The sequence below is a fragment of the Trichosurus vulpecula genome, chromosome 5 (assembly GCF_011100635.1).
Source record: "Trichosurus vulpecula isolate mTriVul1 chromosome 5, mTriVul1.pri, whole genome shotgun sequence".
NCBI classification, from domain to species: Eukaryota; Metazoa; Chordata; class Mammalia; order Diprotodontia; family Phalangeridae; genus Trichosurus; species Trichosurus vulpecula.
In genome coordinates, this window is record NC_050577.1 from 192,417,330 (window position 1) to 192,430,537 (window position 13,208).

Below are 13,208 nucleotides of genomic sequence, written 5' to 3' on the forward strand. Positions count from 1 at the left end.
GGAGGCCATAGGAGTCTTTGGCCTTTTCAAGCTAAGGGCTTTCCCAGGTCTCAGCTTGACTGAGGCAATGCCCATTCAGTGATTAAGGGTAGGTCAAAATAGAGACTTAAGGAAGGACGGCCTATCTCCAGGTTATAGAAAGGTTTTCTCTCTCATTTTTCCATCATTTCTTATTCTAAGACTAGCCCAACAATATTCCAGAGAATTCAGTTCTGTCTTAATTATGATCCTTCTATCTAGTTGGTATAGTACCTGGGGCACCGAGTTAGTGATTTTCTCCAACATTCTTAGAATACACAACATTTGAATTAAGTGCTAAATTCCCAAATCACAGACTCATGTTAACATATAACATTGGAACAGAAGGGACTTTACAGATGACCTAGTATAACACTTTCATTTTATAGACAAGAAGACTGAAGCACGGAGAGAGGAGATGATTTGTCCAAGCTCACACAGAAGTGAAAAATGCTATCTCATTCAATCCTCCCAATAACCCTCCGCTGAATTCCACTACCTCTACTTTTTAGCCCTCTCTACACTGTAGCAGAACGAGAACTCGGGTGAAGCAGATTGACCAAATAGAGTTTTGTCCTGGGTGTCCAAATCTAGAGGAGCCATTTCCTCCCCCACCTAGAGGTCCCAAAGCAATTTAGCTCATGGTAGCACATGTGAAAACAGACCACCATGGTCATTGTCTTTCTGTTTCCTAAACCATTTGTTTAATATTGATATAACTTCCACTTGTCTGACCCTCATGTCTATTCTGTATACCCATAAAACTCTTTACTTCTCTGTAGTAGCATATTTTTAAAAAATGTTTTTTAATTTAATTAAATTTAAATTAATTTATTTTTTAATTTAAAAAAAATTACACAAAAATCTTACAGAAAAGATTTGCGAAACCAAAGGCTCAGCCTTATCTCTATTGCTAGTAACTGCCCTAAAAATTCAGCTAGCTCCAAAGATTACTGCTTCATTCATTTTATCAGAATTTTACAAGTAAACTGAAGAATGTAGAGGCAGTGCCAAGGAGTAGAAATCACCATCATTAAGGCATGACATTATTTCCAATAAAGCCAAACATTATAGCTAACCCTAGCTTCTCTAAGAAACTCCTCAGCAAAATCTTAATAGGGTGCTAGGTGAAGGAGTGGTCAATAGATTGAAAGCAAAATATAAGTAGGCTTCTTTGAATAGCCCAGAACTGTACGACAACATGGTTAGAAGCCCGTGGTCTCTCTGGTCAGGGATGTGCCAAAGGAACCTGAAGCGAGAGAAATCTCCAATAAATATGGCCAGAAACCAGCTGGAACTTAGCCTTGTATTATTGGAGCCATCATAGAGGACAAAGGTAGGTCAGCGAACAAGAAAACAGAGGCAACTCTGTCATGCTCAGATTTTGGGATCCTAAAAGTCAGTTCAATCACTGAGCTGCATCAGAGTACAAAGCCAGCTCATGGTAGGTCACTGTCAGTCAGTCAATTAACATTTATTAGCATCTACCATGTGCCAGACACTGCTGAACACTGGAGATAAAAAAGAGGAAAAAACAGACCCTTCCCTCAATGAGCTCCCAATCTAATGGGGAAACAAAAAGCAAACATATACGCACAAACATGCTACATACGGGATAAATAGGAAATAATTACAAGAAGGGAAGATACTAGAATTAAGAGTGATTGCAAAAGGTTTGGATGATGTGAGTTTAGTTGGAACTTGAAGGAAGCCAGTAAGTAGAGATAAGGATGGGGAGCACCGGACCATGAGGCACAGTCAGATAAAATCCCCAGAGCTGAGCGATGGAAGGTCTTGTTCTAGGAACAGCAAGGAAACCAGTATCACTGGATTGTAGTGTTTGTGGCAGAGGACAAAGTATAAGACTAGGAAGGGGTGAGGAGTACATTATAAAGGGCTTTGGACAAGAAACGGATTTTGTATTTGATCCTGAAGGCAATAGAGAATCAACCACTGGGGTTTTTTGAGTAGGAAACCGGGTGGGGCGGGGAACAGGGGAGGGGAAAGTATGACATGGTTTGATCTCTGCTTTTAGAAAATCACTTTGGTGGTTCAATGGAAGTTGGAGAGATTTGAGACAGACAGATTCAACAGCAGACTATTACATTCATCCAAACATAAGTTGATGAAGACTTGCATAAGGATGGTATAAGTATCAGAGGAGAGAAGGGGACATGAAAGAAATGTTGCAAAAGTAAAACAGGCCTTGGAAACAGACTGGATATGGTGGGGGTGGGGTGGAGGGTGAGAGATAGGAGTCAGGAATGACACCTAGGTTGTAAACCTGAGGTTCTGTGATGATAGTGTTGCCTTTAACGGTAATAGAAGAGTTATGTGGGGGTGAGGGATTTAGAGGGAAAGATAACGAGTTCCTTTTTGGACAGTTGAGTTTAAGGTGTTTACTTAACATGCACCTTGGGATGTCTGAAAATCATTTGGAGATGTGAGATTGGAGATCAACAGAGAGGTGAGATCAGGATAGGTAAATCTGAGAAGGATCAGCATAAATCCAAGTATAGAGAAAGAAGAGAAGAGGGCCCAAGACAGGACACTGTAAGTTACCTATGTAACCATAAGAGGATATGACTGAGATGAGGACCCAGCAAAGGAGACTGACAAGTAGCAGTCAAATAGGTAGGAGGAGAACCACCAGAGAAGGATGTTCTGAAACCAAGAGAGAAGAGGTTAAGGAGAAGAGGTTAACCAATAGCATCAAATGCTGCAGAGAGGTAAAGAAGAATAAAGATTGGGAAAAAAAAAACATTGAATTTGACAACTAAGAGTTCACTGGTAACTTTGGAGATAGCACTTTTCATGGAATGATATAAGAAGCTGGATTGAAAAGGGGCTAAGAAGTGAGTGTGAGAAGAGAATATGGAAATGCTTATTGTAGATGGCCTTTTTCAAAGAGCGTGGCCTCTGTGAAAGGAGCTAGAGGCAGAAGCATCCTAAATGTCTAGGGAACCTTTAGGAGGCTTGATATTAATATTTGGTAGCCATTCCAAGAGGTCAAGGACTAAGGGTATGGGAAAAAGGCAGAGGCACCTGGGCCATCCCCTCCAAGGGTCCTGAAACCAGTGGACCCCCAAGATTCAATCAAGGCTTGGGCAGCAGAAGACAAAGTTTCCTAAGTGATTGTGAATGAAGAGGAGATGATAACAGTGCTGAGGCCAATACCTGCATTGGGCCAGCAAGAGAAAGAGACAGAAGAAAGTCAGAGAGAAAAAAGCATTAAGGAAATTTTTGTTTTATTCCATAAATTAGAAATAAAATAAATAAATGTGAAAAAAAGAAAAAGCATTAGTTCTTCTTTCTCTCTAATGCTCTCAGTAATGTGACCCTTCACGAGGACCTTGTTACCTTATATCTAGACCACAGTTTCCTAAATTTTCCTGCCTGTATTCAATTTTACATACAAAAACCAGATTAATCTTTTTTAAAATATATGTCATTAAAGTTTCCTGCTCAAAAATATTCAATGGTTTCCTACTCCTGATTGAACCAAGTCTTAACTCCTATGCCTGGATTTCCAGGTCTCCATAATTTGGTACCGACTCAACTCTCCAGTTTTATTCTCCCACCCCCCCACATAAAACTGCCACTTTCACATAGTGAAAACATATAAATATATATGGAAATATGTAAAACATAAAGAGAAAACATTATATATATTTTATGTCTTTATATATGTATGTGCATGCGTATACATACATATAAATACATAGGGCAACTAGGTGGCTCAATGGATAGAGCATTAGTCCTAGAGTCAGGAAAATCTGAATTCAAATTTGGCCTCAGACAGTTACTAGCTGTGTGACCCTGGGCAAGTCACTTCACCCTATTTGCCTGAGTTACCTCATCGCTAAAATGAGCTAGAGAAGGAAATGGCAAACCGCAGCAGTGTCTTTGCCAAGAAAACCCCAAATGTGATCACAAAGAGTTGAACACAACTGAAACAACTAAATAATAACAACAAAAAATAGAGAAAATATGTAATATTTTCTCCCTACATCATTAATATTGTGCCATTCCTCATTTACAAGATTCAGCTCAGGTCATCATGTCCCTCTACCTGCTTGAAACGCCCTCCCTTCTTTGTGGAGATTAACCCGATCTTATAGCTTTGGGTTCCTTGGAATGTTGAGGAAGCTGTGGTCTCGTGGGAAGCACTCAACTGATAGCTGTTGAATTGATTGAAACTGGGTTGTTTTAGGGAATGGCAGTGAACATGGCTTTAAGCAAATCAATTTCTCTCTGAGCCTGTTTAATTATACGAAAAATGGGAGAATTTTCTTAGTGGTTTCTTCCACTTAAAATATTCTATAGTTTTGTGATACTAGGACTTGGTTTTGTGTCAGCAGGTGAATCAGTTGATGAAAAATTTGGACTCAGAACCAAGATCTCTTTCCCAGATCACCATGATACTGAGGTCACCAGTCCTCAGAAGTCTGTCCCCACCCCGCCCCTCTTCTTCTCCCAACCTCTACTTTTATGAAGAAAAACATTACCTGCAGAACAGAACCTCCTGGCCAAAGTGTGAGTTCTCTGGCTGTGTCCCTTCCTTCAGCTGGCTGACATTGAAATAGGACAGAGTATGGTCGATGAAGCCGTGAAGGGTCCCATTTTGACTATAGGAGTATTGGTACACAAGGCGGGGAATGAAGTCGGAGGTGACAGCAATGACAAAGGCCTAAGAGACAAAACCAATTTGCTGTTGAATGGTGATGTGGGATGTAGACAGAGGTATGTGATCTGGGGTGACACCTGATTGCTTTACTTCAACAAACATCCATTTCTAGGGACTCCATCTTGGGATACTACTGTCTCTGATAAGGTAGAATCATAATATCGCACGGATGCGAAGGCAATCCTTCATGCAATTCAGTAGCCCAGTAAGTCACTGATGCAGTCACATGGCCAGTTCTACCATCAGACATGACAAAGGATGCTGGCAAATGTGAATTGAACCAATTTTAGAGAGCCAATGTGGTTTGCTTTAAAGAACACAACTCTGAGTCAAATACTATGGTTTCAAATTTCAGTTCTGCCCAGAATTAATCACATGACTTTAAGCATGTCACTTAAACTCTTTAGATCAGCCTCAATTTCCTCTTCTATAAAATGGAGAGAAACATAAAGGTTCTAGCAAAGTCATAAGATTATTTGGACAATTAACAAGATAATTAATGGGGAAGTAATTTGTAGAACATAAAATGGAGAGCATTATCATTACAGTGTTAGAGCTGAGTGATATCTTTGTACCAAATAATGTTAAGCAATTTAGATTGGGGGTTGAGAAGCTAATCCACATTTAAGAAGCTTGTGGTAACATCTCTTATCTCCTTAGCATTCATTTCCTGCTTATCTTTGAGAGGGAGCTTGGTGTGCTGGAGTCAGTACACCTGGAATCAAATCTTGTCTCTGACATGTGATCATGGTCATTCACTTTTCTAAACCTTGGTTTCTTCATCTGTAAAATGAAGGGTCCCTAAATCTTTGATCCAAAGGTCCTGATTACGTGAAATATGGGATTAGGCCCAAGATAACATCTTGTGTGTAGTATTGATTACTCTATAGAAGGAAAATCAATATTAGAATCAACCTATAAGCCATAGCGGTTGGAATACCTCTCGGTGTAATATATAGTACAGAGAAACATTTATTTTCTCATGAGTGACCTGGGAGACATAAGACTACCAAATATACCATTCTTTAGTTTTTTTGAGGAATCTTCATTTCTTCACTATTTTCATTTCTTCTCAAAACAACTTCACCTACATTATCTCATGATAGATGTCATTCCTCCCATTTTATCTGGGAGACAGTGAAGCAGACTAGAGTCTGAAAACAGGGACTGCATCCTGCATCAGTGTTTAGCATCTCAGATAAATACATGTTGAATGAAAGAATGAATATGTATGAAAAAAAATATATATATATATATACATATATGAATATCTTCTAGGGAGACTTCTTTGCCCTCTTTCTTGCCAAAGACAATGGAGTTTTTCCTAAAAAAAAAATGAGAAGGCAGCTATGTGGTGGCACAGTGAAAAGAACATTGGATCTGAGGCCAGTTCAAAGCCAACCTCAGATACTTCCAATTTATGTGATCCTCAGTAAGTCACTTAATCTCTGATGCCTCAGTTTCCTCATCTGTGAAATTTGGATAATAATAGTGCTTACCTCCCAGGATCATTGTGAGGATCAAATGAGATATTTGTAACATATGCTGCAAACCTTAAAGTACAATATGTATAAATGCTAATTATTATTATTATAGCCTAGATACCCCCCCCAAAGTAGAGTTCAATTCATTTTCTGTTATTTCTATTCCAGTGGTCCAATGTAGATGCTTCCTAAATTCAACCTATTAGCAGCAAAACTCAGAAAGGAACTGATTGATCTGCCATCTTCCCATCCATCAAGCCATTTTCTGCCCTTCTTTGAACAAATAGAACCAGAAACTAAAAAACTGCTGTGGTTCGGGCCAGGGGCGGGGGGGGGGGGCGGGAAATGAGCAAAGATCTTCTAGTTTCGTTTCCTGAGCTAAGCTATCTCCCCATCAAACAAGACAAGCAGCTTAGAGATGCCATTGTCAGAAAAGAAATTGAAAAATAGGAATAAGTTTTTCAGTCATAAAATAATAACAGCTGACATTGAGATGGTCCTTTTAGGTTTGCCAAGTACTGTTCAATGTGTCAACTCACTTGATAATCTCAATAACTCCATCATATAGGCACAGCATGAACTATCTCTATTTCACACATGAAGAAACTTAGCCTTAGAGATGTTAAATGATGTCCATTTTGATGTTCACAATAACTTACCTAGTGCATGTTAGAGACCTGCCAAAATTCATTTACTGCACTTTCTGCAACCTAAGACATGACTTATGATTGTAAATGAAGGCATATTTAGAGTTAGATAGGAAGGAAACATGCATGGGCTATTCCTGCTGCTAGAAAGACCCGGACTCATCTGGTAGCACTCGAAGGGAGGTCAAAGGTGTCATCCATTTGTACACTTACATTGCTTATAACGGAGAACTTTCCAATCCCTGAAAGGATGTCAAACCAAATTCCTGCAAGAAAGAAAGGGCAGATGCCAGGTCACTCTCATCACTGGGTTGCTTGATTTAGCTGTAGCATAATAGTAATGGGAATGAAAGTGGTGGTGTTCAAGATGAAGAATCACAGATAATTCAATTAAAATTGACAAACATTTATTGAATACCTACACTTTATACAAGGCACTGTGCCAGGTGAAAAGGAGATACAAAGACAGATAAGACCCTGCCCCTACTTCTCAAGCAGCTTATGTAAATATGGTACATGAGAGAGTGAGGAGCAAGGAAGAGAACTAGGAAAAGGGCTATGAGAAATTTGAAGGAGAGATAACCTTCATCTGGGAGTGGGATTGGAGGAGGTTTAGTGGATCAGAGGATCATGCATTTGGAATGGGAAGGAATATTATAGGTGCTTCTCAGTGCCCTAGGCAACTAAGATTATAAATTGCACAGAAGGTGCCAATCTGCATTTTCAGTGGATATTTCCTCACCTGGGAGTTCTCTATACCAATGAAATCACAGTTCCTGCCCCCATCCCTATCCCGATGCTATAAGGAGAAGTATAGATATGGTCATGTTAGAAAATGTTTATATAGCAAAAGTTTAGCTTAGCCTGTTGAGCACCTAGAGGAACTGGTCCTGCACAGTGACTGCATCATAATTCACTTACTTGTAAGATGCAAAAGGTCATCTAGTCCAACCTCCTACTTTTAGACAGGAGAAACTAAGGCAAAGAGGTTAAGTGGTTTGACTCATACAGGCAGTAAGTATCTTAGGTGTGATTGGAATCCAGAACTTCCTGATTCCAGTTTCAACTCTCTACCTACTATACACACTACCTCTAAGGAAGTGGTACATAAATGAGGCCCTGAAGGAACTTCAACAGGCAGATGCCTGTCTGGGGTAGTCCATTATGGGGAGGAGAAATGTCATAAAGAAAGCTACAGAGATAAGATCAGCGTGAAAATAGAGATTGAGAATAGCCTGGTGTGACTGGATCACTAAATATCTGATGGGGAATAATGACAGATGAGGATGGACAAATAGCTTTGAGCAGAACATGCACCAGGGATATCTTGTATGAATTTGAAATACGCCGAGCTGTTGCAAAAGAGGTAAGGTAAGCATGTGGGGAGAATCCTTTGAAATTCCTAAGAATGGGGGAGATCGATTATGGTCTAGGAGATCCTAGGGCCGCTCCTACCTGAAAGTGAGGGCATGGAGGTAAAGCCTTTGGAAAGCTTTGCAAAACCTGACAATTCAAGGATTTAAAAGCAAGGCTAGAGGTTAAGAGAAGGGCACTTTGAACCACAGGTGGCAGGAGCTGTAGTGTGAAAAGGAAAGGAAAAGGGAAAGGGCTTCAGGGAGATCTCTGGGAATCCTTCTCTGATTACCCCCACCAACCTCCAAACTCTTCATGGAAAGACATCGTACCTCCTAGCTGGGTTACATACCTATATCTTTGGTTCTCACAGCATCAGGACGTCTCAGCTCTGTAACAAACTTCTTTGCATCAAGCCTGACTTCAATAACATTATTGAGGAGGGCAAACAATGGAGCCAGAGGAAAGGAGGCCACAAACAGGCTGACAAATCCAAATTGGATAACTAGGAGAAAAAAAAAACCCAGCATCACAGTTTTAAGCAGAAAAGAAGTGGCAATAATAACTTTGCCCAAATATTATTTGGGTATACCATGCATCAAGCCAATTGTTGTCCATCTATTCCTTGCTCTTTTAATAATAAAAAGAACAACTGATGTGTATAGATAATTAGGTGACTCAGTGATAAAGTTCTGGACCTGAAGTTAGGAAGACCTGAGTTCAAATCCAGCCTCAAACACATACAAGCTGTGTGACCCTGGGCAAGTCACTTAACGTCTGTTTCCACATCTTTAAAATTGGAAATGATAAGAGCCCCTACCTCCTAGGAGTGTCGTGAGGATTACATAAGACAATATTTGTAAAACATCTTGTAAACCTTAAAGCACCTTAATGCTCACTACTATCATACAGCATTTTATGGTCACAATGGACTATATAACATTGTCTCATTTTTTTTAACTTCGCATTGAATTGATTTATACACCAGTCAAGTTGTGGAGAAGAATTATGACCAATGGAATGAATCATGAGAAAGAAGAAACAGAACCAAAAAAAAACCCAAAAACAAAAAGAGAAGAAAAAAAGGCGAGCATGTAGTGTGCCTCATTCTGTATGCAAACTTCACAGTTCTTTCTCTGGATATAGATTGCATTCTCCATCGTAAGTCCCTTGGAGTTGTCCTTGCACCTTCTGTTGCTGATAAAAGTGAAGTCTGTCAGGGTTGGTCCTCACAGAATCCATATATCTGTGGTTGTGTACAATGTTCTCCTGACTCTGCTCCACTCACTCAGCATTATGTCGTGTAGGTTTTACCAGGTTGTTACGAAGTCCGTATCATCCCCGTTTCTTATGGCACAATAGTATTCCATTACCTTCATATACCACAGCTTGTTCAGTCATTCCCCAATTGATGGGCATCCCTTTGATTTCCAATTCTTGGCTACCACAAAAAGAGCCGCTATAAATATCTTTGTACATATGGGTCCCTTTCCCTGTTGTGTGATTTCTTTGGGATACAACCCTAGAAGTGGTATTGCTGGGTCAAAGGGTATGAACATTCCTGTGGCCCTTTGGGCGTAGTTCCAAATTGCTCTCCAAAATGGCTGCATCATCTCACAACTCCACCAGCAATGTAACAATGTTCCAATTTTCCCACATCCTCTCCAGCATTTATCATCCTCCTACTTTGTTATTTTAGCCAATCTTACAGGAGAGATGTGGTATCTAAGATTGTTTTGATTTGCATTTCTCTAATGAGTAGTGATCCAGAGCATTTTTTCACATGCCTATAGATAGCTTTAATTTCTTCCTCTGAAAACTGCCTGTTCATATCCTTTGACCATTTCTCAATTGGGGAATGGCTTGTATTCCTATATATTTGGCTCAGTTCCCTGTATATTTTAGAAATGAGGCCTTTATCGGAGATACTAGTTGTAAAGATTTTCTCCCAATTTTCTGCTTCCGTCCTAATTTTTGTTGCATTGGCTTTTTTTGTACAAAAACATTTCAATTTAACATAATCAAAATTATCCATTTTGCATTTTGTAATGTTCTCTATCTCTTGTTGGGTCACGAATTCTTTTCTTTTCTATAGATCTGAGAAGTAAACTATTCCTTGCTCTCCAAAATTACTTATAGTATCAGCTTTTACTCGTAAATCATGAACCCATTTTGACTTTATTCTGGTATATGGTGTAAGATATTGGTCTATGCCCAGTTTCTGCCTCACCATTTTCCAATTTTCCCAACAGTTTTTGTGAAATAGTGAATGATTAGCCCAGAAGCTGGCCTCTTTGGGTTTATCAAAGAGTAGATTGCTATAGTTGTTGACTTCTCTATCCTGTATTCCTATCCTATTCCATTGATCCACACCTCTGTTTCTTAGCCAGTACCAGGTAGTTTTGATGACTGCTGCTCTGTAGTACAGTTTAATATCTGGTATGGCTAGGCCACCTTCTCTAGCATTTCTTTTCATTAATACCCTAGATATTCTAGACCTCTTGTTTTTCCAGATGAATTTTGTTTTTATTTTGTCAAGCTCAGTAAAATAATTTTTGGTAGTTCGATTGGTATGGCACTGAATAGATAGATTAATTTAGGTTAAATTGTCATTTTTATGATATTAGCTCAGCCTAACCATGAGCAACTGATATTTTTCCATTTATTTAGATCTGACTTTATTCGTGTGAAAAGTGTGTCATAGTTATGTTCATATAGGCCCTGGGTTTGTCTTGGCAAATAGACTCCCAAATATTTTATAGTGTCTACAGTAACTTTGAATGGAATTTCTCTTTCTATCTCTTGCTGTTGGGCTTTGTCAGTAATGTATAGGAATGCTGAGGATTTATATGGGTTTATTTTATATCCTGCAACTTTGCTAAAGTTGTTTATTATTTCAAGTAGTTTTTTACTTGATTCACTAGGATTATCTAAATAAATCATCATATCATCTGCAAAAAGTGATAATTAAGTTTCTTCTTTGCCTATTCTAATTCCTTCAGTTTCTTTTTCTTCCCTTATTGCTACAGATAACGTTTCTAGTACCAAATTGAATAGTAGGGGTGATAATGGACATCCTTGTTTCACCCCTGATCTTATTGGGAATGCATCTAGCTTATCCCCATTACAAATAATGCTTGTTGATAGTTTTAGGTAGATGCTATTTGTAATTTTAAGGAAGGTTCCATTTATTCCTATGCTTTCTAGTGTTTTTAATAGGAATGGGTGTTGTATTTTGTCAAAGGCTTTTTCTGCATGTATTGAGATGATCATATGGTTTCTGCTAGTTTTGTTGTTGATATGGTCAATTATGCTAATAGTTTTCCTAATATTGAACCAGCCTTGCATTCCTGGAATAAATCCTACCTGGTCATAGTGTATTATTCTCGTGATGAGTTGCTGCAATCTTTTTGCTAATATTTTATTTAAAATTTTTGCATCAATATTCATTAGAGAAATTGGTCTATAATTTTCTTTCTCTGTTTTGACTCTACCTGGTTTGGGCATTAGTACCATATTTGTGTCATAAAAAGAATTTGGTAGGACCTTCACCTATATTCCCAAATAGTCTACAAAGTGTTGGAATTAGTTGTTCTTTAAATGTATGATAGAATTCACATGTAAAACCATCTGGCCCCGGATATTTTTTCCTAGAGAGTTCATTGATGGCATGCTCAATTTCTTTTTCTGAGATGGGGTTATTTAGAAATTTTACTTCCTTTTCTGTTAACGTGAGCAGTTTATGTTTTTGTAGATATTCATCCATATCTCTAAGGTTGTCAAATTTATGGGCATACAATTGGGCAAAATAATTCCTAATTATTGTTTTGATTTCCTCTTCACTAGAGGTGAACTCACCCTCTTCATTTTTGATATTGGTAATTTGATTTTCTTCTTTCTTTTTTTTAATCAAATATTAATTAATTCAATAGTTTTCTTGGTTTCAATTTTATTAATCTCTCCTTTGATTTTCAGTATTCCTAATTTGGTATTTAATTGGCAGTTTTCAATTTGCTCTTTTTCCCGCTTTTTCAGCTGTATGGCCAGATCATTGATCTCCTTTTTCCCTATTTTATTCATGTAAGCATTTAGGGATATAAAACTTCCCCTAAGAACTGCTTTTGCTGCATCCCATAAGTTTTGGTATGTTGTTTCATTATTGTCATTCTCTTGAATGAAGTTATTAATTGTTTCTCTGATTTGTTCTTTGGCCCACTCATTCTTTAGAATTAGATTATTTAGTTTCCAATTAAATTTTAGCTTATTTTTCCATGGTTCTTTGTTACAAATAATTTTTATTTTATCATGATCTGAAAAGTGTGCTGCAACTACTTCTGCCTTTCTGCACTGGATTGTGAGGTTTTTATGCCCCAGTACATGGTCAATTTTTGAGTATGTGCCATGTACCGCTGAGAAGAAAGTATATTCCTTTTTATCCCCATTCAGTTTTCTCCAGTGGTCTATCATACCTGCCTTTTCTAAAATTCTGTTTACCTCCTTAACTTCTTTCTTATTTATTTTGAGGTGAGATTTATCAAGTTCAGAAAGGGGGAGGTTGAGGTCTCCCAATATTATAGTTTTGCTGTCTATTTCTTCCTGTAACTCCCTTAACCTCTCCTCTAAGAATCTGTATGCCTTACCACTCGGTGCATATATGTTAAGCAATGATATTGTTTCATTGTTTATGGTGCCTTTTAGCAGGATATAATGTCCTTCCTTATCTCTTTTAATTAAATCTATCTTTACTTTTGCTTTGTCTGAGATTAGGATTGCTACATCTGCTTTTTTTTACTTTAGCTGAGGCACAATATATTTTACTCCAGCCTTTTACCTTTACCCTGTGTGTATCCCCCTGTTTCAAATGTGTTTCTTGTAAACAGCATATTGTAGGATTATGGTTTTTAATCCATTCTGCTATCTGCTTCTGTTTTATGAGAGTGTTCATCCCATTCACGTTCAGAGTTATGATTACTATCTGTGTCTTTTTCTCCATCCTATTTCCCCCTGTTTATGCTTTTA

General features: G+C 38.2%; 1 protein-coding gene across 1 annotated transcript in view; it reads right to left on the reverse strand.

Annotated features, from left to right (window-relative positions):
* Positions 1-13,208, reverse strand: part of ANO2 (anoctamin 2) — a 536,951-nt gene that overhangs the window by 38,093 nt on the left and 485,650 nt on the right. Inside the window, exons 20-22 of the mRNA XM_036759072.1 lie at positions 8,542-8,694; positions 7,050-7,102; positions 4,527-4,708 (exon numbers count right to left, since the gene is read on the reverse strand). Of these exons, the coding sequence (XP_036614967.1) occupies positions 4,527-4,708; positions 7,050-7,102; positions 8,542-8,694 (388 nt within the window). The remainder of the gene's footprint in view (positions 1-4,526; positions 4,709-7,049; positions 7,103-8,541; positions 8,695-13,208) is intronic.